The following is a 27,821-nucleotide window of genomic DNA, read 5'->3' as shown; positions in this document are numbered from 1 at the left end:
CGGGATTGTTCAGGCTTGACCGTGTTGGGGCGTGGCTTTGATACTATAACTGTGCTATTGCCGTTTGTTGAGCCTGCAACATTTCGAAAATCAGCCGTAGGCTCACCCCTATCACCTTCACCTTTGGACGCTTCTCGAGCTGTTGGTCGGGGCCGCCCGTGAACAGTGTTTCCGAGATCATTTGGAAAATTGATGTTGAGGGCCACTCGTGAGTTAGCATCGACCGAGTCGGCGGCTGGGACGCCATTGGGATCGGCAGGAAGCACATCATTATTGAGCACCACATTATTATTTTTGCCCTGATGGCCTGACTCAGCGTCAACGTTTAAGTGAGCCAACTAAGAGTTTGACATTTTTAGGTTGACCTGGCGTCACACCTCTTTTTTCCCGCAACCCTTATTACGAGGCTGAGTTAGAAGAGTTTTTCCAATTAAAGTGACGTTTTGAAAAGGGATAATTTATTATTTAGAGTCGCCACTTGGAATTGAGTTTTGGTGTTCCAAGTCACCTTTTATTGAATCCCTTATCAAAAGGAAGATTTGACTCCTAATTTATGGTCTACGAAAATAGAAGACTGAGTAAGGATTTCTATTGACTGAGGGGAAGGTGTAAGGCACCCCTCGAGTCCCGTGGTTCTAGCACGGTCGCTTTATTGACTAATGTAAGGCTTAAATCAATTTTTAGCTATTCTTGTATTTTATTGATTATGGCTTATTTATTACCGCTTAATTAATAATTATATTTTCTTAATTGTGTTAACCAAGATGTGGTACGCACACAAGGTACTTCTTTAAAATTAAATGTTAAACCAAGGTACGGAATGTACACATGGTTATAACATAATTATTTTAAATTTAAAGGTATCGAGACACGGAATGCGCACATGATCCTTTTATTGTTTAAGCATATCAATCCAAGGTTCGGGCATGAACACATGGGTTAATATTAAAAGTGCGTCTAAACCTTTTCTAGTGTATTTAGAGTTATTTTCCTAAACTAATTTGAGATCGTTATGAGGTCATGATTTATGAAAATAGTTGTAGAGGAGGTGTAAAATTTGACTACTTGGAATTAAGAAGACTATTAAAAAATGTCATAACTTCATAAACCAAACGGTTCCCTCGACTTCACATGGCTCAAAATATTATCTCAGAAGTATATATTTGAAACAACATTAAAAAATATAAGCACAATAGTGGAGAATAATGAATTAAAATTAGTGATAACACACAAAGCAACAAAATATCATTCAATGAGCGTAGGAAAAGAAGTCAAAAACAACAAACATTTAACTTAAAGGAAACCAAAGCTGAAACATATAAAAAATCACGTCAGCTTATCTTATATCTACAACACATATGCCAATTTAACACCAAAGCTAATAGTATAATCTTGATTGCACAAATTTATATTGACAAATAGCCAGTAGATCATGATGATAAGTACTGAATAATATACCAACGACCTTCTCATTTTAATGTCTAGATAACCAAACAGAGGTAACTAAAATAAAATTTCAACTCGATACACTATGATTAAACATGAAACAGTGTTCAAGCATTTTCATTCAAGCATCAGATAAGAACAAAATAAAGAGATAGAGTATGAAAGAATGGAACCTTTATTGCTGATAGTTTTCCCAACAGGTACAGTGAAACAAGATCTAAAATATTAATCTTCAAGCAAGCTACGGATCAGAACTCGAACCGAAATTAACAACCTCGAACGGATTCAACTCGAGGTTAAGGAAAAAGAAAAGAAGCAGTGGCTGCTGCATTTTTATCCCATGAAGTTGTTGTCATCTCTCCGTTTCTCCTCTAGCTGCTAGGTTTTCTCCTCTCTTTTTTTGTGTTCCCTTCCCTATGTTGATTTTTTTTTAGATTCCCTTCATTTACATTGCTCTCAATCTCGTTTTTCCTTTTTTTTCCCTTCTTTTTTCTGAATGTGTTTGGTCCATTATTTATACATTACTCCATATATTTTTTAACTGTGTGATGGATAATTGAATGGGAATTATGGAGATCGTGCATTGTGTGTGCATATGCCGTGAGGGAGTGGGAGTGTGGAGTGAGAGAGATGAAGGGAGTGGGTAATGAAACTGTTAAATCAGATTTTTGAGATTAAGTTTTGAGATAACAAACTTTATCTCTTTTAACGTAACTTTATTTTTTTTACTTATTTTTTTGGTCTCATATTTTAAAAGATAAATTAAATTATAAATATAAGAAGATTAACCAACATTTCTTACAATATAGAAACACTAAATATTTACATGTACTTTAAACAATACTAAGAAAATATACCATAATTTACTTATTAAAATTCTAATTAAAAGAAATAAAATATTTTTGTTTGTAAATTTTCTTTTTCTCTTTACAAATAGAAATAAACTTTGTATTCTAAAAGTGTGAATATTTTGGTATTTTTATAAACTCTACTAAAAGTGAGATAAAGTTTTAAAATATCAAGATTAGACCTAAAAGAAATATTTACACTAAAATAGTATAGAATTTGGGTGTGGTCAAAAATTAGTTGTTCACAGCATGCCCCTCTTTGCTTGGAAACATGAATAGTTTTTAGGCAAAGAAAATGAACAAGGTGACTGATTTTTGACCTCACTATTATTTAAAAAAAAAAAGAAGATAAAAGAAAAAGGTGCGACCGAGCCTTGGTTATAGGCAGCCTACATATCCCGGGTTATAAGGGAATCAGTTCACGTGTAGTTCAAGTGAAAAATGACTGATAGATTATGCTTAGATGGAGATTCGAGCGAAGTTCCGTCGAGGTTCCGATCCGCGGTTCCTGCTATTACATCAAATGAAAAGAAAATTACATACTCTTGAAATCTAGGAGTTACAAAATTTCTATCTAAATGCCATCTGGAATCTTGTCTTGATTCTTGACCTGCTTCCCCCATTGACTTTTGACTGAAACTTGATGCTCTCAATGTAAAAGACTATGAAATATTCTCACAGGCCTGCTTATTGATCAGGTGATAAAAAGATGGATGTTGAAATCCTATGTCTCAGCATGCATTACGTCAAAGCTGGTTCGGCTGGTATTGAGATCAAATGTTTCACTTTCTCTGGCGAGAGATGGAATCTTATTTTTGCACATCAAATCCGTACTTTGTAGAAAAACCTGCAAACCATCAGAAACAAACAAAACGAACAAAACTTTTCTGCCCCAGTTTGCTCTAGGAAATTTTTGTGAGTTATTGAAAATTCATTAAACTATATTTGCTATTGCAGAATATAGAATTAAAAAAAGACACATTTTTTTTAATTATAGGGGATGTCGTACCCTATGTTAATAAGAAGGAAGGCAACCGGGGGATGTAGTATCCTATGTTGACAATAAGATGAGGCTCGTGATACTCTGAGATGCTACTAGGGAATGTCGTACCCTATGTTGGTAGAAAGTAAGGCAGCCAGGGGATGTAGTACCCAGTATTTGCAATAAGGTGAGGCTCTTGGCACTCTAGGATGCTACTAGGGAATGTCGTACCCTATGTTGGCAGAAAGTAATGCAGACAGGGGATGTAGTACCCTATGTTGGAAATAAGATGAGGCTCATGGCGTTCTGAGATGCTACTAGGGAATGTCGTACCCTATGTTGGCAGTAAAAATGAGGCTCGCGGTACTCTGGGATGCTACTAGGGAATGTTGTACCCTATGTTGGCAGAAAGTAATGCATCCAGGGGATATAGTACCCTGTGTTGGTAATAAGATGAGGCTCATGGCGTTTTGAGATGCTACTAGGGAATGTCGTACCCTATGTTGGCAATAAAAATGAGGCACGTGGCACTCTGGGATGCTACTAGGAAATGTCGTACCCTATGTTGGCAAAAAGATGAGGCATATGGCTCTCTGAGATGCTACTAGGGAACGACGTACCCTATGTTAGCAATAAGAAATGCAACCAGGGGATGTAGTACCCTGAGGTGAAGATAGGGTATTGATTCCCTATAATGAAACTAAAAATAACATGATTACATGTATATTGGAAGGAAATCAAGTATTTGAGAACTTCACTTGGTGGTGTTTGACTTTTCACGAACTGTTTCCTAAAATTGTTATGTTCCTGTTCTGAACAAAGAAAGATTCGTTATTTTTAAAATGGTGGTCAGTTTGTGGCCTTGATTTATTGGGTGACTTGACCTTGAGTCCATTACACTTGTTAGAAAAGTTGACTCTGTCGATGGTCGTACAAATCGCTGGGAGATTCTGTCTTTACTTTCTAGAGATCTTCTTTCTCAACATCAAAACCAGACTATTTTGTGCCTATCACCACTTGTGTTTATGATGCAAACAACCTTGCTCCAAAAACAACTTTTAACTGAGTAACTTTTGTTGAACCTTGAAGCATTATTCAGTCCTTAAAGCCTTTTTCTCGCCAGGGAAAATCACAGATGGCTTTATGTCTTTGCCCATACGGTGTATGCCCAGCTATCTTTGCTTTATATAATGGGGAAACTGTAACCAATTTTGTGGCCTTTTCTTTGCTTTGCTTTGACAAAATTAGACTGAAAAGGACTCAAATGTATTACAACTTAATCAAAAAGTGTCCCTTTCAGAGAAAAAAATAAGAAAGGACTTATCTGGAGGTACATGCTGACTTCAATAAACATGACATGCACTTTGGAGTGGATGCCCGATCCGTTTGAACCGTGTAATTCTCGAAATCTCTTGTAATCTTTACTTTGAAACTGAGTTCTTTGTCTTAACCATGCTTGTGTCGGGATGTACGAAGCCTTAAATCGATCAATGATGCCCTTTGTGGGTTTTCACCAATTGACCTCTCGCATTTGCCTTTCTCTCAACTCACTATTGCCTTATAGTGCCCGCGAAGGTTTTCACTAATAAGACTCTCTCATTTAATTTTTTCTCTCTTCAATGGCTGAGGCATTACCCGTAGTATACTGACTTAGCATTCTCAAAAGTTGATCAGAAGGTCTTTGCAGGGAAAGGTAAAAAGAACTATTCAACTTAATTACAACTTTTGGAACCATTTTGATGGAACAACCATCGAAAATAAAATAAAATCATGCCCAGTTTCTTTGAATACTGGAAAAATGTGGATTTTTGTTTTGGTGTGACCGAACCCCATAGTGAGGCTGTCTACGTATCCTTTCGGAATCAGGTCGAACGTAGTTCAATTAACTTGAACTTGTTTTGATTTTTGTTTTGTTTTTCTTCTTTTTTTTTAAAGATACATTGGTTTCAAAAGAGGGAAAAACAAAGAAATATAAACAAGGCTTCAAAGGCATAACTAGGGTTGACCAGTGTTTGGGTAGCGAGAATGATAGCCTTTCGTCATCCCAACCTGAGAATGCTAAATATAAGAATGCCCCAACAGAGCCATGTCAGACATAGTATCTCTTGACCGCATCTGCATTGACGGATATATCAGTCACCTTTCCTTCTATATCTGCCAAGTGTAGAGCTCCTTTTGACAATACTTTCTTGATGAGGTAAGGACCTTGCCAATTCGGGGCGAACTTTCCTTTTGCCAAGTGTAGAGCTCATTCAGCGTCCTCAATCCCTACTTCAACAATGATACGGAGAGAGGGAATCTCAATTTCAGCAGGTATGACCGCTTCAGTTCCATAAATCAATAAGTAGGGCGTTGCACCAACTGATGTACGGACAGTTGTCCGGTATCCCAAAAGAGCAAAAGGCAGTTTCTCATGCCATTGTCTAGACCCTTGGATCATCTTCCTAAGAATCTTCTTGATGTTCTTATACACAGCTTTAATAGCTCCATTAGCTTTGGGACGGTAAGGAGTAGAATTGCGATGCTCAATTTTAAATTGTTCACATACCTCCTTCATCAGATAACTATTCAAATTAGCAGCATTATCTGTAATAATGGTTTTTGGAATACCGAAACGACAGATGATGTTGGAGTGAACAAAGTCTACTACTATTTTCTTGGTTACTGCTTTCAATGTAATAGCTTCCACCCATTTGGTGAAGTAATCAATTGCAACCAAGATGAATCTATGCCCATTTGAAGCTTTTGGCTCGATTGGGCCAATGATGTCCATTCCCTAAGCAACAAAAGGCCAAGGAGCCGACATAGGATACATCTCTGAAGGTGGCGAGTGAATCAAATCACTGTGAATCTGACACTGGTGGCACTTGCAAACAAAATGAAAGAAATCTCATTCCATAGTAAGCCAATAATATCCTGCCCGAAGGATTTTCTTTGCTAGAACATATCCATTCATGTGCGGACCACAAACTCCCGAATGCACCTCATTCATAATCATTTTAGCTTCTTTGGCATCCACACATCTCAACAAATTCAAATCCAGAGTTCTTTTGTATAGGATTTCCCCACTCAAAAAGAAACCATTAGAGAGTCGCCTAATAGTTCTCTTTTGATCCCTATTAGCATGTTCCGAATATTCTCTTATTTTCAGAAACTATTTAATATCACGATACCATGGTTCACCATCTGGTTCTGCTTCAATTGTATTGCAATAACCATGTTGATACCGAATTTGAATTTCTAATGGGTCAATGTGAGTATTACCCGGATATGGAAGCATTGAGGCTAGGGTGGCCAAGGCATCAGCTAATTCATTGTGAAACCTGTGAATGTACATGAATTCGATGGACTTGAACCTTTTGCTAAGATCCTCCACACATTGTCTATATGGAATGAGCTTGATGTCTCGAGTTTCCCAATCACCTTGAGCCTGCCGAAAAAGCAAATCTAAATCTCCCATCACTAACAGTTCATGCACATTTAGATTTATTGCCATGTTCAGACCCATGATGCAAGCTTCATATTCTGCTGTGTTGTTTGTACAGAAAAAATGAAGTCGCGCCGTAGCAGGGTAATGTTGCCCAGTAGGTGATACCAGAATTGTCCCAATCCCTATGCCTTTGATGTTGACAACCCCATCAAAGTATAGTTTCCAAATTTGACTGTCATCTTGGACTACTTCTTCAACTAAATTAACCTCTTCATCTGGGAAATATGTGTTCAAAGATTCATACTCATCATCAATCGGGTTTTCTGCCAGATGATCAGCCAAAACTTGTGCCTTCATGGCAGTGCGAGTGACATAAACAATATCAAACTCTGTGAGCAAGATTTGCCACTTTGCCAATTTGCCTGTTGGCATCAGCTTCTGAAAGATGTACTTCAGGGGATCCATTCGGGATATGAGGTAAGTTGTATAGGCCAAAAGATAATGCCTAAGCTTCTGAGCGACCCAGGTTAAGGCGCAACATGTCTTTTCCAAAAGAGTGTATTTGGCCTCATAAGTGGTGAACTTTTTGCTCAAATAATATATTGCTTGTTCCCTTTTGCCTGTGGCATCATGTTGACCCAGAACACAACCAAAGGAACTATCCATTACTGACAGATATAAAAATGGAGGCCTATCAGGTTCTGGCAGGACCAAAACAAGGGGATTTGACAAATATTCCTTGATCTTATCAAAAGCTTCTTGGCACTCATCTGTCCACTTGATAGCGGCGTTCTTTTTCAACAACTTAAAAATAGGCTCACATTTGGTTGTAAGCTACGAGATGAACCTGCTAATGTAATTCAACCTCCCGAGTAAACTCATGACTTCTGTTTTGTTCTTCGGGGGAGGCAGCTCTCGAATGGTCTTTATCTTGGAGGGATCTAACTCAATGCCTCTTCGACTAACTATAAAACCCAAAAGCTTCCCAGAAGGAACTCCAAATGCACATTTGGCTGGATTGAGTTTGAGATTATACCTTCATAGCCTTTCAAAGAACTTTTTCAAGTCTTGCACATGGTAAGCTTGTGTTCTCGACTTAATGATCACATCATCAACGTACACTTCAATCTCTTTATGCATCATGTCATGGAATATGGTAGTCATGGCTCTCATGTAAGTTTCTCCTGCATTCTTCAAACCGAATGGCATGACCCTATAACAATAAGTTCCCCATGGAGTTGTGAAGGCGGTCTTTTCTGCATCTTCTTTATCCATCAGAATTTGGTGATATCCGGCATAACAATCCACAAAAGATTGGATTTCATGTTTAGCACAATTATCAACAAGGATATGAATGTTGGGTAAGGGAAAGTTGTCCTTTGGACTTGCTTTGTTTAAATCCCTATAGTCAACACAAACTCTGATTTTCCCATCCTTCTTTGGCACTGGCACAACATTTTCTAACCATGTAGTGTATTGGATGACCCTGATCACATTTGCACTTAGTTGCTTCGTGATTTCTTCTTTAATCTTATCACTCATATCTGTCTTAAACTTCCTTTGTTTTTGCTGGATTGGTGGAAAATTAGGATGTGTGGGAAGTTTATGGACCACTAGATCGACACTCAAACCCGGCATGTCATCATACGACCAAGCAAATATATCTCTGTACTCGAACAAAACTTGAATTATGGCATCTCTCGTCTTTTGTTCAGTATGAATGCTTATTTTTGTTTCTCTGGTTTCTTCAGGACTTCCCAGGTTAATTGCCTCAGTTTCATTTAAGTTAGGCTTAGGCTTATTCTCAAATTGATCCAATTCCCATTTTATTTCTCTAAAAGCCTCATCTTCGTCATACTCAACTTCTTGATTCATTATTTCGAGATTAGACAGCTTTTTAAGATCTGGGCATGAATTCCGCGTGCATGTCATGTTTTTAAAGACAGCATTATCGAAACTGAAAATGATAAGAAATTAACAAAAAATAGGGAAATAAAAAGATAGAATTTTACTACGAAAATGGAACTTCATTTCATTAAATTTGAAAGGATAGAAGGGTTAACATCACAGCAAAGCAATTAAACTAAAATATCTGGATTACAACCCTTAAAATAATCCAAATACAGAAAAAAACAACAAAACAGGCTACCAAGACTCCTTCCTGAAGGGAAGAGGAGTTGCTTCCTAGTTGCTGAGCGAGGTATCTGGACCAATCAGCTGAACACTTGCTCGGCTAGGGCCCTCCCCAACTTGAACCATATTGATCTCATAGAACATCTCCTTGAGACCCTGGCAAACTCCATCAATGTCATCCTGAGTAGAAGGATTTTGGACTTCTTTAAATTATGGCCTGACAAAAGAGTAGGCAATGTGAGGGATTGGTTTGGACAGATTCCAACCATTCTTTTTGCGGGCCTTGGCTCTGTCTATGTTAGCTGATGTTGGTTTAAAGCCCAATCCAAAGGTATCTTTCTTCGAAAAGGGAGCAATGGGGTTCACAATTCCTTGTAGAGAGGATCCCAATCCTTTTCCTGGTTCATAGCCGTTCCTCAACATCAGCAAAGCTACCATAATAGATGTGGCTGAAAGACGGGGATGCAGAATTGGTTTTCCTTCTTCCACTTGGTCCACCTCAAACACCTCAAATGCTTGATATATGATGGATTCACATCCTTCCTTGGCCTCGATATATGGAATGGACGGGTCTTTATAGACGGATGAGTCGTCCTCCCCATGAACAATAATTTCTTGCCCGTCACACCCGAATTTGACCATTTGATGTAGGTTGGATGGTACAGCTCTGGCCATATGGATCCACGGCCTTCCCAAAAGAAAATTATAGGAAGTTTCCATATCTAACACTTGAAAGACAATGTTAAAATCAATCGGGCCGATTGTCATGGTGAGTTCGATTTCCCCAATAGTGTCTTTTTTGAACCATCAAAAGCTCTGATGCTGACATTACTGGTTCGAATTCTGTTAATGTCAATGTTCAGCTGTTGTAGAGTAGAAAAAGGACACACATCTACACTTTAGCCTCCGTCAATCATGACTCCTTTTACGTAGTTCCCTTCACATTTGACCATAAGATGCAAAGCTCTATTGCGGCCCGCCCCTTCCGCAGGCAAATCATCATCGCTGAAAGTAATTCTATTTACTTCAAAGAATCTTTCAGCTATTTTTTCTAGCTGATTCACCGTTGTCTTTTCTGAGACATATGCCTCGTTCAGAGTTTTGATCAACATACGACGATGCTCTTCTGAATGCAAAAGATGAGATAACAAAGATATCTGAGCAGGAGTTTTCCTTAGTTGGTCAATGATTGAGTAGTCTTGCATTTTCATCTTCTTAAGGAATTCCTCTGCTTCTTTTTCTGCAGGGGGTTCTTTCACTGGCAAGTGACTTTCCCTGGCTTGCTTAGCTTTTCTCAATTCCTCTGGTGAATAACACCTTCCAGAGCGGGTCAAGCCCCCCATTTCACCTGTTTCTTCAACTATCTCTTTTCCTTTGTAAGTCATGACAGTCTTGTTATAATTCCAAGGAATAGCTTTTGTGTTTGTCACTAGGAGTTGGGAAACAGGTCGGATCATGACTGGCTCTATTATATTCCTCAAACCATTATTCGAAATGATCTTTTGAATGCCCCCGGGGATGTAAAGTTTTGGCCCACCCAATTGAACCTCAACCTTTTTTGTGCTTCCAGGAACATAGAGAATCGTTTTTTCAGAACATGCCAAGTTCAAACTAGAACTCGCACCTTTCACCATCAACAGTGCCAATTGCGGCGGGCTCACTATCACTTTTAGTTCTGGCCCTATGGTTCTAACAACCATCTCTGTCTTGCCAGACTGCTTATAATCCCGATCATCACAAATCATCCTAATAAAATGTGTATTATCATGAGTTGGGAGCGGATTGTTTGTGATATTAGGAGTATCCTCATTATTTGTTACCACAATTGCCTTTGCTTCAATCAAATTTTCAATGGCTTTCTTTAATGTCCAACAGTTTTCAGTACTATGCCCTTGGGTGTTAGAGTGATACTCACATCTTGCATTTGAGTCAAAACCTTTTGAATTTGGATTCACATAACGTGGCATAATAGGTTCAATCAACTTCAACTGCATCAACTTTCGAAATAGACTTGTATACGATTCTCCAATTGGGGTGAACTCTTTCTTTGGCTCCTGTTCTCTCACATATTCTTGTCGGGGACGAGGATTATATGGTGCCTGAAAATTCGGCCGGAGTTGACGGGAGCCTTGTGGAATCGGTGCCCGCCATTGTTGGTGATTGGGAGGCCTAGCGTAAGCCTGAGCATTAAACACTGTGTATTGTTGCAGGGGAACTGAGTATCGGGGACCTTGAGGCGGATAATAATGTTGAGGAGAATTGGATTGTCCTTGTTGGAATTGAACGTAAGAAGGAGCTATTCCTCTTTGAACTCCCCCGAACCCAGATGCCATCATGGATCCTTCCTCCTTCTTTTTTCGATTTCCGAAACTGCCTGACACGCTTTGAATTGCTTGTGTGGTCGCCTTAAAGGCTGCCTGACTCACAATTTTGCCCGACTTCATGCCATTCTCAACTATTTCACCAATCTTAATCACCTCAGTGAAAGGTTTACCAATGGCGGCCAACATGTAATGGAGGTAATCAGGATCCTGAGCTTGGAGAAAATAGTCAATCATTTCTGCCTCTTTCATTGGTGGTTTGACCCTAGCAGCCTGCTCTCTCCACTTGATTGCATATTCTCTGAAGCTTTCTGTTGGTTTCTTCTTTATGTTGACGAGAGAGGAGCGGTCTGGCACTATATCAATGTTGTACTGAAACTGTTGGACAAAATCTTGAGCCATGTCATTCCAAACGTGCCAGTGAGAAATGTCTTGATCTATGAACCACTCTGAAGAAATTCCTGTCAAACTTTCCCCAAAATAATCCATGAGCAATTCTTCTTTGCCTCTCGCTCCCCTTAATTGGTTACAATACCTTTTCAAATGGGCAACGGGATCACCATGCCCATCATACTTATCAAACTTGGGGGTCTTGAAGTCGGGTGGCAAATGAACATGGGGAAACATGCATAGATCAGTAAACGAAACACTCTTGTGGTCGCCCAAACCCTGTATGTTTCTCATGGTTTGTTCCAAGCTCTTCATTTTTCTGGTCATTTCCTCTTGTTCCGTATTCTTTTCGGGCTTTTCGATCTCAATTGGGAACACGTTATGAGGAGTATGCTTGTATGAATCTGGAACCTTTAAAGTCAGTTCTGGAGAGTAATGTTGGGCATCATGAGCATCCAGTTGTGGATCATTATTGGACTTTTGAGCAAGAACCGGTTGAGGGACAGTGAAAGTATGGACAATGGGTATAGTAGGTGGGTCATTTCTGAGGGGTGCGGTTGGAGGACGTGGAATGGAGGTACTGGGGATAGTGGGAAGGTTAATGCTCGAACTGAATCCAGGTTGGTATAATGGGTTACTTGTTATGGAGATAGGCACTTGAGTGGCAACTGACTCATTATGAATATTATCCGAGGGCCCTATGGGTAGTGAGGGCGGTGCTTGTCCATTCACCCAGGCATGGTACATTTCTGCTAATTGTTGCTTCAACACTCTTACTTCTTCAACCAGTCCCGAACCTTGTTCAACCAATTGTCCATGGACATCATCATTATCTGACTCATTCTCACTGTTGTTTGCCATTCTACTTTTTCCTTTTGATCTCGTGTTGTAAGGGTGAGTCGCCAGTTTAAACCACAAACCAACCACCTATGTTTTACTTTATCTTTTAAAATGATAAACAACAAACGTGTTAGAGTTAGGCATTTTGTAGATATTAATCACACATTATATGTCATGCACCTAATGCCATTTTCATTTCTAAAATGATCTTGGAAGGCTTTATGCTTCATCCCGGCTTATTGATTTATTTTCTCTTGAATTTAACGCTTTTTTCTTCTTTTTTTTCTTTTTTTTATTTCTTTTAAGATTAATTATGGCTATGATCGCATCCGATGAGGATTGCCTATGTATCATGACGCCGCATGAATCAGACCATTACGTAGTTCAGGGGAGAAATAATAACAATATTGATTTTTTTATTTTTTATTTTTAAAAAAAATAAAATAAAAAATAAAATAGAACAGACTAAAATATTTTTCATTCATTTTCAACAAATTATTTTTTTATATACAATGAGATAAAAGGAAATATATAGAAACTGACTCTACTGACTCTAAAGACATGAACATGACTGGAATAAAATAAATATTGATAAGAATAAAAGACTCCAAATATAAAATTAAAATGTGATAAATGAAAATGAAACTAAAAGCTAATTGATTGCTCTAAAACTTTAGTCTTCAATGGTCTTCTTGCTTAAATTGATATCATCAATGATCTGTATCTCTTGGCCTCCATTCTCCCCCCAAAGTCTCGTACAAATTTTGAAACACCACTGGCAACTGTGGGACTAGGGTACGTGCCTGTTGACCAACTTTCTCATTGTTTAGATGGCGATGATCATCATGAATATATGCTGCTTTTTCTTCCAATCGAAGTACTTGCTCTCTAGCTTGCCCCATATTCACGTGACAATTCTGCAACCACATCTGGGTAGTATTGAGGGCGTGCCCCATCTGAGCCTCCCATCCCTCATGTTCTTCAATGCGACGGTTTAGCACACCTCTCTCAATCATCCACTGGCGCCGCTCTGCCTCGAAATCTGCATGTTGATGACCCTTCTTCTGCCTTTTTATTTCTTCTAATTGTGCATGAAGCCGACCCTTTGAGCGTATCCAGTGGGCCCTTTCTCTTTCAAACTGCGCTTTCTGCTGATCAAACTCCAATTGTTGTTGGTTCGCATCTTCTTCAATGATACTCAAGTCTTCTTGCAGCTTATGTATTTCAGCATTTTTGTTCGCCTCAACTCTTCTAACTAAACCAATCGTGTTTGCCAGTTCTTCTTCTAAGCGGGCCGCCTCATTTTTAGCATGTTTTAGATCTTTATCCATGACCCGTAAGGCAAGTCGATAATCTTTCTCAATATTTAAACGAATCTGAGCGACTCCGGCTTGCTGCTGGGCTGTTGTTTGGCTATGGTCATCTGAGCATGCTCCAATTCCTCTTTCAGCCTTTCTATAGTTCTTTGATCATTTCTCCTCCTGTTCGACCCCTCAGGCCTATCTCAAAACAACGAAGGATCATTAAACTAGGTAATATATTCAGGGATCACCTCTCCACGATCTCGGTCTTCTACCATCTCATTCAACTCCGAGACTTTACTTGCATACCAAATTTTTATAATTTCTTCTTCGTCATGAGGTTGATCTTTACCAAAATCATAATAGAACTTGCTCATATCTCGTGTTGGTAGCACCTCTTGTAGTCGTGCAAACTGGCGCATTACCCGAAGTGGAGCATAGTGCTGAACACCATCCAATCCTATGAGTACCAAATAAGAATGGTATGCAGACTCACAGATGACCTCTTTAGAGGAAAACCAATCGTAATTCCAAGTAATCCGTTTGGCATACAGAGTAAGAAGTAATTCTTTCCAGGCATCTATCCCTTCTGGTAAGTCACATTCGTTAATTCTTTTCTGGTGATCATAAGTATGATTAGGCCATAGCTCCCTAAAATCAAAGATCGTAGGATGACGATAAAAATGCTCCAAAAACCATATCTGTAGCAAAATATTGCACCATCAAAGTTTCGCGCGCCCAATTTACATCTAGTTAAAGCAAGAAAAATGCAAGAAAGAATCATAGGGACCAAAGTATAATCATCCCCTTCTGAAGTCAGAGCCTCAACTACACCTGCCAAGCGGAGGTCATTGCGTCCTTCCCTTTCCGGGAAAACTACGCGCCCCCAAAAAAGCAACCATAAATGCAAACCTTCTGTGAACCTTCCATGTTTCCTTATTTTCTTTTGATTTCAATTTTCCCACATTCCTTTCAAAATTGCATTCTAGGCCATACAAGTGAAACAGAAATCCCAACTTAACCCACTTGCCTCCTAAACCTTCATATTGTCCGTAATTTATGTTCAGGAGCTTCAGAAACTTACCCTCATTCACATTTTTTGGTACTATGGGCCTTTGGCGGCGAAGATTGCGGCCCCACCCCTGAAAATGGGCGATTTCCTCCAAGGTCGGAGTCATTTCACAGTCGGTAAAACGGAACACATTGTTTTTAGGATCCCAATGCGGAATCAAAGCTTTGATCACATCCCTACTGGGCTTGATCATCATCATGTGAACCAAATGTCCCAAGTACTTCTTTATTTGGTTTCGCTCATATTCCTTAAAGTCTCTCCACCAATCCCACAACAACTATGATATCTGATCGACAATCAGAAAATTCGGTATCCCTTCTGATCTGGGCCTCTTTTCAGATTTACCTCTTTCCCCACTCATGGTGTACCTGTTTACCCAGACACGAGGTTAGGCTTTAATCAAATATATTATTGACACAAAAAATCTGATTTCATGGGTTTTGACTCTATAAAAATAAAAAAATAAAAGCCAAACTGTGGGACTAAAAAAATTAATTATATTAGTAAAATAATCATGAAATTAAAAAAAGAAAAGGCTCAAAATGACTATTTTTTCTTAAAAACAAGTGAACAGAAAAAAAACTGGCCTCTTTTGTTAAAACAGCCATTTCGCATTTCTAAGGAAGGTTTCAAGGCTATTTCGACAAAAGGACCGGATGCAAGGAAAAAACTAGTCAAAAGAGATAAAACTGACAAAGTGACTATATTATTATTATTATTATTATTATTATTATTATTATTATTATTATTATTATTTGAAAAAAAACAATAATAGTCTATAGACACTTTTGTTTTTGTTTTTTGGGGGTTGAACCTGATGAAGGTTGCCTACGTATCTCACATCCGGTGAGAATCAAACCCGCGTAGTTCGGTCTAAATAAATAAAATAAAATAAAAAACTATTTTGAAAATTGTGATTTTACACATTAGAACCCTTTAAAATTTTATTTTTGTAAAAAATGGTTTTTTTATGAAAATTTTGAGGAAATTTTCTCTTTCTCTCTTCCCTATTCAATCAATCTATCCTAAAGCCGGTCAATATTTCAGTAAAGCCTATCAAATAATGTTACATGTAGCACAGAAAAATGAACATGTTGGTCTGAAAAATTGATACCTGTCCTAGACGGGCCCGGCCCCTGTGCCGAGTCCCGCTAAGTCCAATACACATGATGCAAATAAAGCGTAGCCTACTAGAGATATTCATTGTTGGTGGCTTGTTCTTCTAAGTTTTCAAATCCTAAAGGAGATAGTATCTAGACCTGGCTTACCCGGGTGGACGACCCGAGCCGAGGAGCGTCAAGCGTCACCAGTAGTAGAACAGCACTGGCTAGCTAACGGCTCTCCCGCCTAAACATGTGTGACTAAATCCTTCACCAGAAGCTGGTAGGCTAACTGGCTTTATCTCAAGACAGATATTTTATGATGCTGGTAGGCAAACACAACATAACTACCTATGAGAAGACTCGGAGGGGTGCGAGAGATGATACAATTTATATCAGAGTTCACATAAATATTAAAGCGGTAAATAAGTGACAAATAGTACATTAGGCTTCCAAACACAATAATATCCAAAGCATGATAAAACCCAAACAAGAATCAATATATAAAGCTCGAATTCTTATTAGTAGTTATCCCCAGCAGAATCGCCAGAGCTGTCACACCTCTATTTTCCCGCAACCCTTATTACGAGGCTGAGTTAGAAGAGTTTTTTCAATTAAAGTGACGTTTTGAAAATGAATAATTTATTATTTAGAGTCGCCACTTGGAATTGAGTTTTGGTGTTCCAAGTCACCTTTTATTGAATCCCTTATCAAAAGGAAGATTTGACTCCTAATTTATGGTCTATGAAAATAGAAGACTGAGTAAGAAATTCTATTAACTGAGGGAAAGGTGTAAGGCACTCCTCGAGTCCCGTGGTTCTAGCACGGTCGCTTTATTGACTAATGTAAGGCTTAAATCAATTTTTAGCTATTCTTGTATTTTATTGATTATGGCTTATTTATTACCGCTTAATTAATAATTATATTTTATTAATTGTGTTCACCAAGATGCGGTACGCACACAAGGTACTTCTTTAAAATTAAATGTTAAACCAAGGTATGGAATATACACATGGTTATAACATAATTATTTTAAATTTAAAGGTATCGAGACGCGAAATGCGCACATGATCCTTTTATTGTTTAAGCATATCAATCGAAGGTTCGGGCATGAACACATGGGCTAATATTAAAAGTGCGTCTAAACTTTTTCTAGTGTATTTAGAGTTATTTTCCTAAACTAATTTGAGATCGTTATGAGGTCATGATTTATGGAAATAGTTGTAGAGGAGGTGTAAAATTTGACTACTTGGAATTAAGAAGACTATTAAAAAATGTCATAACTTAATAAATCAAACGGTTCCCTCGACTTCACATGGCTCAAAATATTATCTCAGAAGTATATATTTGAAACAACATTAAAAAATATAAGCACAACAATGGAGAATAATGAATTAAAATTAGTGATAACACACAAAGCAACAAAACATCATTCAATGAGCGTAGGAAAAGAAGTCGAAAACAACAAACATTTAACTTAAAGGAAACCAAAGCTGAAACATATAAAAAATCATGTCAGCTTATCTTATATCTACAACACATATGCCAATTTAACACCAAAGCTAATAGTATAATCTTGATTGCACAAAATCATATTGACAAATAGCCAGTAGATCATGATGATAAGTACTGAATAATATACCAACGACCTTCTCATTTTAATGTCTAGATAACCAAACAGAGGTAACTAAAATAAAATTTCAACTCGATACACTATGATTAAACATGAAACAATGTTCAAGCATTTTCATTCAAGCATCAGATAAGAACAAAATAAAGAGATAGAGTATGAAAGAATGGAACCTTTATTGCTGATAGTTTTCCCAACAGGTACAGTGAAACAAGATCTAAAATATTAATCTTCAAGCAAGCTACGGATCAGAACTCGAACCGAAATTAGCAACCTCGAACGGATTCAACTCGAGGTTAAGGAAAAAGAAAAGAAGCAGTGGCTGCTGCGTTTTTATCCCATGAAATTGTTGTCCTCTCTCCGTTTTTCCTCTAGCTGCTAGGTTTTCTCCTCTCTTTTTTTGTGTTCCCTTCCCTATGTTGATTTTTTTTAGATTCCCTTCATTTACATTGCTCTCAATCTCGTTTTTCCTTTTTTTTCTTCTTTTTTCTGAATGTGTTTGGTCCATTATTTATACATTACTCCATATATTTTTTAACTGTGTGATGGATAATTGAATGGGAATTATGGAGATCGTGCATTGTGTGTGCATATGACCTGAGGGAGTGAGAGCGTGTAGTGAGAGAGATGAAGGGAGTGGGTAATGGGACTGTTAAATCAGATTTTTGAGATCAAGTTTTGAGATAACAAACTTTATCTCTTTTAACGTAACTTCATTTTTTTTACTTATTTTTTTGTTCTCATATTTTAAAAGATAAATTAAATTATAAATATAAGAAGATTAACCAACATTTCTTACAATATAGAAACACTAAATATTTACATGTACTTTAAACAATACTGAGAAAATATACCATAATTTACTTATTAAAATTCTAATTAAAAGAAATAAAATATTTTTGTTTGTAAATTTTCTTTTTCTCTTTACAAATAGAAATAAACTTTGTATTCTAAAAGTGTGAATATTTTTGTATTTTTATAAACTCTACTAAAAGTGAGATAAAGTTTTAAAATATCAAGATTAGACCTAAAAGAAATATTTACACTAAAATAGTATAGAATTTGGGTGTGGTCAAAAATTAGTTGTTCACAGCATGCCTCTCTTTGCTTGGAAACATGAATAGTTATTAGGCAAAAAAAATGAACAAGGTGACTGATTTTTGACCTCACTATTATTTAAAAAGGAAAAGAAGATAAAAGAAAAAGGTGCGACCGAGCCTTGGTTATAGGCAGCCTACATATCCCGGGTTATAAGGGAATCAGTTCACGTGTAGTTCAAGTGAAAAATGACTGATAGATTATGCTTAGATGGAGAGTCGAGCGAAGTTCCGTCGAGGTTCCGATCCACGGTTCCTGCTATTACATCAAATGAAAAGAAAATTACATACTCTTGAAATTTAGGAGTTACAAAATTTCTATCTAAATGCCATCTGGAATCTTGTCTTGATTCTTGACCTGCTTCCCCCATTGACTTTAGACTGAAACTTGATGCTCTCAATGTAAAAGACTATGAAATATTCTCACAGGCCTGCTTATTGATCAGGTGATAAAAAGATGGATATTGAAATCCTATGTCTCAGCATGCATTACGTCAAAGCTGGTTCGGCTGGTATTGAGATCAAACGTTTCACTTTCTCTGGCGAGAGATGGAATCTTATTTTTGCACATCAAATCCGTACTTTGTAGAAAAACCTGCAAACCATCAAAAACAAACAAAACGAACAAAATTTTTCTGCCCCAGTTTGCTCTAGGAAATTTTTGTGAGTTATTGAAAATTTATTAAACTATATTTGCTATTGCAGAATAAAGAATTAAAAAAAGACACATTTTTTTTTGAATAATAGGGGATGTCGTACCCTATGTTAATAAGAAGGAAGGCAATCGGGGGATGTAGTACCCTATGTTGACAATAAGATGAGGCTTGTGGCACTCTGAGATACTACTAGGGAATGTCGTACCCTATGTTGGCAGAAAGTAAGGCAGCCAGGGGATGTAGTACCCAGTATTTGCAATAAGGTGAGGCTCTTGGCACTCTAGGATGCTACTAGGGAATGTCGTACCCTATGTTGGCAGAAAGTAATGCAGACATGGGATGTAGTACCCTGTGTTGGAAATAAGATGAGGCTCATGGCGTTCTGAGATTCTACTAGGGAATGTCGTATCCTATGTTGGCAGTAAAAATGAGGCTCGCGGCACTCTGGGATGCTACTAAGGAATGTTGTACCCTATATTGGGAGAAAGTAATGCATCCAGGGGATATAGTACCCTGTGTTGGTGATAAGATGAGGCTCATGGCGTTTTGAGATGCTACTAGGGAATGTCGTACCCTATGTTGGCAATAAAAATGAGGCATGTGGCACTCTGGGATGCTACTAGGGAATGTCGTACTCTATGTTGGCAAAAAGATGAGGAATATGGCTCTCTGAGATGCTACTAGGGAACGACGTACCCTATGTTAGCAATAAGAAATGCAACCAGGGGATGTAGTACCCTGAGGTGAAGATAGGGTATTGATTCCCTATAATAAAACTAAAATTAACATGATTCCATGTATATTGGAAGGAAATCAAGTATTTGAGAACTTCACTTGGTGGTGTTTGTCTTTTCACGAACTATTTCCTAAAATTGTTATGTTCCTGTTCTGAACAAAGAAAGATTCGTTATTTTTAAAATGGTGGTCAGTTTGTTGCCTTGATTTATTGGGTGACTTGACTTTGAGTCCATTACACTTGTTAGAAAAGTTGACTCTGTCGATGGTCGTACAAATCGCCGGGAGATTCTGTCTTTACTTTCTAGAGATCTTCTTTCTCAACATCAAAACCAGACTATTTTGTGCCTATCACCACTTGTGTTTATGATGCAAACAACCTTGCTCCAAAAATAACTTTTAACTGAGTAACTTTTGTTGAACCTTGAAGCATTATTCAGTCCTTCAAGCCTTTTGCTCGCCAGGGAAAATCACAGATGGCTTTATGTCTTTGCCCATACGGTGTATGCCCAGCTATCTTTGCTTTATATAATGGGAAAACTGTAACCAATTTTGTGGCCTTTTCTTTGCTTTGCTTTGACAAAATTAGACTGAAAAGGACTCAAATGTAATACAACTTAATCAAAAAGTGTCCCTTTCAGAGAAAAAAATAAGAAAGGACTTATCTGGTGGAATATGCTGACTTCAATGAACATGACATGCACTTTGGACTGGATGCCCGATCCGTTTGAACCGTGTAATTCTCAAAATCTCTTGTAATCTTTACTTTGAAACTGAGTTCTTTGTCTTAACCATGCTTGTGTCGGGATGTACGAAGCCTTAAATCGATCAATGATGCCCTTTGTGGGTTTTCACCAATTGACCTCTCGCATTTGCCTTTCTCTCAACTCACTATTGCCTTATAGTGCCCGCGAAGGTTTTCACTAATAAGACTCTCTCATTTAATTTTTTCTCTCTTCAATGGCTGAGGCATTACCCGTAGTATACTGACTTAGCATTCTCAAAAGTTGATCAGAAGGTCTTAGCAGGGAAAGGTAAAAAGAACTATTCAACTGAATTACAACTTTTGGAACCATTTTGATGGAACAACCATCGAAAATAAAATAAAATCATGCCCCAGTTTCTTTGAATACTAGAAAAATGTGGATTTTTGTTTTGGTGTGACCGAACCCCATAGTTAGGCTGCCTACGTATCCTTTCGGAATCAGGTCGAACGTAGTTCAATTAACTTAAACTTGTTTTGATTTTTGTTTTGTTTTTCTTCTTCTTCTTTTTTAAGATACATTGGTTCCAAAAGAGGGAAAAACAAAGAAATATAAACAAGGCTTCAAAGGGATAACTAGGGTTGACCAGTGTTTGGGGAGCGAGAATGATAGCCTTTCGTCATCCCAACCTGAGAATGCTAAATATAAGAATGCCCCAACAAAGCCATGTCAGACATAGTATCTCTTGACCGCATCTGCGTTGACGCGCTTCCTTTTGCTTCTTCCTGGTGCGGAAAGATACGTTTCAAAACAAGTTGTCTTACCTCGAATTGTCTTGGGCGCACTTTCTTATTGTAAGCGCGTGCCATTCTTTGTTGGTATAACTGACCAAAACAAACTGCCGCCAAACGTTTTTCATCAATCAAATTCAACTGTTCCAATCGGGATTTCACCCATTCAGTGTCCTCAATCCCTGCTTCAACAATGATACGGAGAGAGGGAATCTCAATTTCAGCAGGTATGACTGCTTCAGTTCCATAAACCAATAAGTAGGGCACTGCGCCAACTCATGTACGGACAGTTGTCCGGTATCTCAAAAGAGCAAAAGGCAGTTTCTCATGCCATTGTCTAGACCCTTGGATCATCTTCCTAAGAATCTTCTTGATGTTCTTATTCGCAGCCTCAATAGCTCCATTAGCTTTGGGACGGTAAGGAGTAGAATTGCGATGCTCAATTTTAAATTTTTCACATACCTCCTTCATCAGATAACTATTCAAATTAGCAGCATTATCTGTAATAATGGTTTTTGGAATACTGAAACGACAGATGATGTTGGAGTGAACAAAGTCTACTACTGCTTTCTTGGTAACTGCTTTCAATGTAATAGCTTCCAAGTGCCAGATGATGTTGGAGTGAACAAAGTCTTCTTGATGTTCTACGACAGACGGATATATCAGTCACCTTTCCTTCTATATCTGCCAAGTGTAGAGCTCCTTTTGACAATACTTTCTTGACGAGGTAAGAATGGAACCTTTATTGCTGATAGTTTTCCCAACAGGTACAGTGAAACAAGATCTAAAATATTAATCTTCAAGCAAGCTACGGATCAGAACTCGAACCGAAATTAGCAACCTCGAACGGATTCAACTCGAGGTTAAGGAAAAAGAAAAGAAGCAGTGGCTGCTGCATTTTTATCCCATGAAGTTGTTGTCATCTCTCCGTTTCTCCTCTAGCTGCTAGGTTTTCTCCTCTCTTTTTTTGTGTTCCCTTCCCTATGTTGATTTTTTTTTAGATTCCCTTCATTTACATTGCTCTCAATCTCGTTTTTCCTTTTTTTTTTCCTTCTTTTTTCTGAATGTGTTTGGTCCATTATTTATACATTACTCCATATATTTTTTAACTGTGTGATGGATAATTGAATGGGAATTATGGAGATCGTGCATTGTGTGTGCATATGACGTGAGGGAGCGGGAGTGTGGAGTGAGAGAGATGAAGGGAGTGGGTAATGGGACTGTTAAATCAGATTTTTGAGATCAAGTTTTGAGATAACAAACTTTATCTCTTTTAACGTAACTTCATTTTTTTACTTATTTTTTTTGCCTCATATTTTAAAAGATAAATTAAATTATAAATATAATAAGATTAACCAACATTTCTTACAATATAGAAACATTAAATATTTACATGTACTTTAAACAATACTAAGAAAATATACCATAATTTACTTATTAAAATTCTAATTAAAAGAAATAAAATATTTTTGTTTGTAAATTTTCTTTTTCTCTTTACAAATAGAAATAAACTTTGTATTCTAAAAGTGTGAATATTTTTGTATTTTTATAAACTCTACTAAAAGTGATATAAAGTTTTAAAATATCAAGATTAGACCTAAAAGAAATATTTACATTAAAATAGTATAGAATTTGGGTGTGGTCAAAAATTAGTTGTTCACAGCATGCCCCTCTTTGCTTGGAAACATGAATAGTTTTTAGGCAAAGAAAATGAACAAGGTGACTGATTTTTGACCTCACTATTATTTAAAAAAAAAAGAAGATAAAAGAAAAAGGTACGACCGAGCCTTGGTTATAGGCAGCCTACATATCCCGGGTTATAAGGGAATCAGTTCACGTGTAGTTCAAGTAAAAAATGACTGATAGATTATGCTTAGATGGAGATTCGAGCGAAGTTCCGTCGAGGTTCCGATCTGCGGTTTCTGCTATTACATCAAATGAAAAGAAAATTACATACTCTTGAAATCTAGGAGTTACAAAATTTCTATCTAAATGCCATCTGGAATCTTGTCTTGATTCTTGACCTGCTTCCCCCATTGACTTTAGACTGAAACTTGATGCTCTCAATGTAAAAGACTATGAAATATTCTCACAGATCTGCTTATTGATCAGGTGATAAAAAGATGGATATTGAAATCCTATGTCTCAGCATGCATTACGTCAAAGCTGGTTCGGCTGGTATTGAGATCAAATGTTTCACTTTCTCTGGCGAGAGATGGAATCTTATTTTTGCACATCAAATCCGTACTTTGTAGAAAAACCTGCAAACCATCAAAAACAAACAAAACGAACAAAATTTTTCTGCCCCAGTTTGCTCTAGGAAATTTTTGTGAGTTATTGAAAATTCATTAAACTATATTTGCTATTGCAGAATAAAGAATTAAAAAAAGACACATTTTTTTTTTAATAATAGGGGATGTCGTACCCTATGTTAATAAGAAGGAAGGCAACCGGGGGATGTAGTACCCTATGTTGACAATAAGATGAGGCTCGTGGCACTCTGAGATGCTACTAGGGAATGTCGTACCCTATGTTGGCAGAAAGTAAGGCAGCCAAGGGATGTAGTACCCAGTATTTGCAATAAGGTGAGGCTCTTAGCACTCTAGGATGCTACTAGGGAATGTCGTACCCTATGTTGGCAGAAAGTAATGCAGACATGGGATGTAGTACCCTGTGTTGGAAATAAGATGAGGCTCATGGCGTTCTGAGATTCTACTAGGGAATGTCGTATCCTATGTTGGCAGTAAAAATGAGGCTCGCGGCACTCTGGGATGCTACTAAGGAATGTTGTACCCTATATTGGGAGAAAGTAATGCATCCAGGGGATATAGTACCCTGTGTTGGTGATAAGATGAGGCTCATGGCGTTTTGAGATGCTACTAGGGAATGTCGTACCCTATGTTGGCAATAAAAATGAGGCATGTGGCACTCTGGGATGCTACTAGGGAATGTCGTACTCTATGTTGGCAAAAAGATGAGGAATATGGCTCTCTAAGATGCTACTAGGGAACGACGTACCCTATGTTAGCAATAAGAAATGCAACCAGGGGATGTAGTACCCTGAGGTGAAGATAGGGTATTGATTCCCTATAATAAAACTAAAATTAACATGATTCCATGTATATTGGAAGGAAATCAAGTATTTGAGAACTTCACTTGGTGGTGTTTGTCTTTTCACGAACTGTTTCCTAAAATTGTTATGTTCATGTTCTGAACAAAGAAAGATTTGTTATTTTTAAAATGGTGGTCAGTTTGTTGCCTTGATTTATTGGGTGACTTGACCTTGAGTCCATTACACTTGTTAGAAAAGTTGACTCTGTCGATGGTCGTACAAATCGCCGGGAGATTCTGTCTTTACTTTCTAGAGATCTTCTTTCTCAACATCAAAACCAGACTATTTTGTGCCTATCACCACTTGTGTTTATGATGCAAACAACCTTGCTCCAAAAATAACTTTTAACTGAGTAACTTTTGTTGAACCTTGAAGCATTATTCAGTCCTTCAAGCCTTTTGCTCGCCAGGGAAAATCACAGATGGCTTTATGTCTTTGCCCATACGGTGTATGCCCAGCTATCTTTGCTTTATATAATGGGGAAACTGTAACCAATTTTGTGGCCTTTTCTTTGCTTTGCTTTGACAAAATTAGACTGAAAAGGACTCAAATGTATTACAACTTAATCAGAAAGTGTCCCTTTAAGAGGAAAAAATAAGAAAGGACTTATCTGGAGGAATATGCTGACTTCAATGAACATGACATGCACTTTGGACTGGATGCCCGATCCGTTTGAATCGTGTAATTCTCGAAATCTCTTGTAATCTTTACTTTGAAACTGAGTTCTTTGTCTTAACCATGCTTGTGTCGGGATGTACGAAGCCTTAAATCGATCAATGATGCCCTTTGTGGGTTTTCACCAATTGACCTCTCGCATTTGCCTTTCTCTCAACTCACTATTGCCTTATAGTGCCCGCGAAGGTTTTCACTAATAAGACTCTCTCATTTAATTTTTTATCTCTTCAATGGCTGAGGCATTACCCGTAGTATACTGACTTAGCATTCTCGAAAGTTGATCAGAAGGTCTTAGCAGGGAAAGGTAAAAAGAACTATTCAACTGAATTACAACTTTTGAAACCATTTTGATGGAACAACCATCGAAAATAAAATAAAATCATGCCCCAGTTTCTTTGAATACTGGAAAAATGTGGATTTTTGTTTTGGTGTGACCGAACCCCATAGTGAGGCTGCCTACGTATCCTTTCGGAATCAGGTCGAACGTAGTTCAATTAACTTGAACTTGTTTTGATTTTTGTTTTGTTTTTCTTCTTCTTCTTTTTTTAAGATACATTGGTTCCAAAAGAGGGAAAAACAAAGAAATATAAACAAGGCTTCAAAGGGATAACTAGGGTTGACCAGTGTTTGGGTAGCGAGAATGATAGCCTTTTGTCATCCTAACCTGAGAATGCTAAATATAAGAATGCCCCAACAGAGCCATGTCAGACATAGTATCTCTTGACCGCATCTGTGTTGACGGATATATCAGTCACCTTTCCTTCTATATCTGCCAAGTGTAGAGCTCCTTTTGACAATACTTTCTTGACGAGGTAAGGACCTTGCCAATTCGGGGCGAACTTTCCTTTTGCTTCTTCCTGGTGCGGAAAGATACGTTTCAAAACAAGTTGTCTTACCTCGAATTGTCTTGGGCGCACTTTCTTATTGTAATCGCGTGCCATTCTTTGTTGGTATTACTGACCAAAACAAACTGCCGCCAAACGCTTTTCATCAATCAAATTCAACTGTTCCAATCGGGACTTCACCCATTCAGTGTTCTCAATCCCTGCTTCAACAATGATTCGGAGAGAGGGAATCTCAATTTTAGCAGGTATGACCGCTTCAGTTCCATAAACCAATAAGTAGGGAATTGCACCAACTGATGTACGGACAGTTGTCCGGTATCCCAAAAGAGCAAAAGGCAGTTTCTCATGCCATTGTCTAGACCCTTGGATCATCTTCCTAAGAATCTTCTTGATGTTCTTATTCACAGCTTCAACAGCTCCATTAGCTTTGGGATGGTAAGGAGTAGAATTGCGATGCTCAATTTTAAATTGTTCACATACCTCCTTCATCATATAACTATTCAAATTAGCAGCATTATCTATAATAATGGTTTTTGGAATACCGAAATGACAGATGATGTTGGAGTGAACAAAGTCTACTACTGCTTTCTTAGTAACTGCTTTCAATGTAATAGCTTCCACCCATTTGGTGAAGTAATCAAATGCAACCAAGATGAATCTGTGCCCATTTGAAGCTTTTGGCTCGATTGGGCCAATGACGTCCATTCCCCAAGCAACAAAAGGCCAAGGAGCCGACATAGGATACAACTCTGAAGGTGGCGAGTGAATCAAATCACTGTGAATCTGACACTGGTGGCACTTGCAAACAAAACAAAAGCAATCTCGTTCCATAGTAAGCCAATAATATCCTGCCCGAAGGATTTTCTTTGCTAGAACATATCCATTCATGTGCGGACCACAAACTCCCGAATGCACCTCATTCATAATCATTTCAGCTTCTTTGGCATCCACACATCTCAACAAATTCAAATCCAGAGTTCTTTTGTATAGGATTTCTCCACTCAAAAAGAAACCATTAGAGAGTCGCCTGATAGTTCTCTTTTGATCCCTGTTAGTATGTTCCGAATATTCTCTTGTTTTCAGAAACTGTTTAATATCACGATACCATGGTGCACCATCTGGTTCTGCTTCAATTGTATTGCAATAACCATGTTGATACCGAATTTGAATTTCTAATGGGTCAATGTGAGTATTACCTGGATATGGAAGCATTGAGGCTAGGGTGGCCAAGGCATCAGCTAATTCATTGTGAAACCTGTGAATGTACATGAATTCGATGGACTTGAACCTTTTGCTAAGATCCTCCACACATTGTCTATATGGAATGAGCTTGATGTCTCGAGTCTCCCAATCACCTTGAGCCTGCCGAATAAGCAAATCTAAATCTCCCATCACCAACAGTTCATGCACATTTAGATTTATTGCCATGTTCAGATCCATGATGCAAGCTTTATATTCTGCTGTGTTGTTTGTATAGAAAAAACAAAGTCGCGCCGTAGCAGGGTAATGTTGCCCAGTAGGTGATACTATAATTTTCCCAATCCCTATGCCTTTGATGTTGACAACCCCGTCAAAGTATAGTTTCCAGATTTGACTGTTATCTTGGACTACTTCTTCAACTAAATTAACCTCTTCATCTGGGAAATATGTGTTCAAAGATTCATACTCATCATCAACCGGGTTTTCTGCCAGATGATCAGCCAAAACGTGTGC

At 37.9% G+C, this 27,821-nt stretch overlaps 2 protein-coding genes and 1 pseudogene across 2 annotated transcripts; all 3 read right to left on the bottom strand.

Annotated features, from left to right (window-relative positions):
• Positions 1-5,524: 5,524 nt before the first annotated feature.
• LOC138899135 (uncharacterized) lies at positions 5,525-6,888 on the bottom strand (annotated as a pseudogene).
• Positions 6,889-9,738: 2,850 nt separating this feature from the next.
• On the bottom strand, positions 9,739-11,412 carry LOC138899134 (uncharacterized). The gene is made up of 2 exons (XM_070185256.1): positions 10,859-11,412; positions 9,739-10,585 (listed from the first exon to the last, which is right to left on the bottom strand). Exons 1-2 carry the CDS (start codon positions 11,410-11,412, stop codon positions 9,739-9,741), a joined length of 1,401 nt encoding a protein of 466 aa, XP_070041357.1.
• A 7,650-nt stretch (positions 11,413-19,062) lies between these two features.
• Positions 19,063-27,548, bottom strand: LOC138899133 (uncharacterized). The gene is made up of 3 exons (XM_070185255.1): positions 26,821-27,548; positions 21,765-21,954; positions 19,063-19,185 (listed from the first exon to the last, which is right to left on the bottom strand). The coding sequence occupies exons 1-3, from the start codon at positions 27,546-27,548 to the stop codon at positions 19,063-19,065; spliced, it is 1,041 nt and encodes a 346-aa protein (XP_070041356.1).
• Between the last annotated feature and the right edge of the window lie 273 nt (positions 27,549-27,821).

The sequence above is a fragment of the Nicotiana tomentosiformis genome, chromosome 9 (assembly GCF_000390325.3).
Source record: "Nicotiana tomentosiformis chromosome 9, ASM39032v3, whole genome shotgun sequence".
NCBI lineage: Eukaryota > Viridiplantae > Streptophyta > Magnoliopsida > Solanales > Solanaceae > Nicotiana > Nicotiana tomentosiformis.
This window is presented reverse-complemented; position numbering and strand designations above follow the sequence as displayed.

Bases quoted from the DNA above. Each gene is read 5' to 3' on its own strand.
- LOC138899134 (XM_070185256.1), bottom strand. From the start codon at position 11,412: ATGAAAGAGGCAGAAATGATTGACTATTTTCTCCAAGCTCAGGATCCT. The intron at 10,586-10,858 runs GTATACAAGTCT...ACATTTTATTAG, and splicing joins TTCACCCCAATTGGAGAATC to GATGATTTGTGATGATCGGG.
- LOC138899133 (XM_070185255.1), bottom strand. From the start codon at position 27,548: ATGGATCTGAACATGGCAATAAATCTAAATGTGCATGAACTGTTGGTG. The intron at 21,955-26,820 runs TTGGGGAATGGA...TAATTTGAATAG, and splicing joins GCTCCTTGGCCTTTTGTTGC to TTATCTGATGAAGGAGGTAT. The intron at 19,186-21,764 runs GTCCGTACATGA...GATGGTTTGCAG, and splicing joins TTTTGAGATACCGGACAACT to GTTTTTCTACAAAGTACGGA.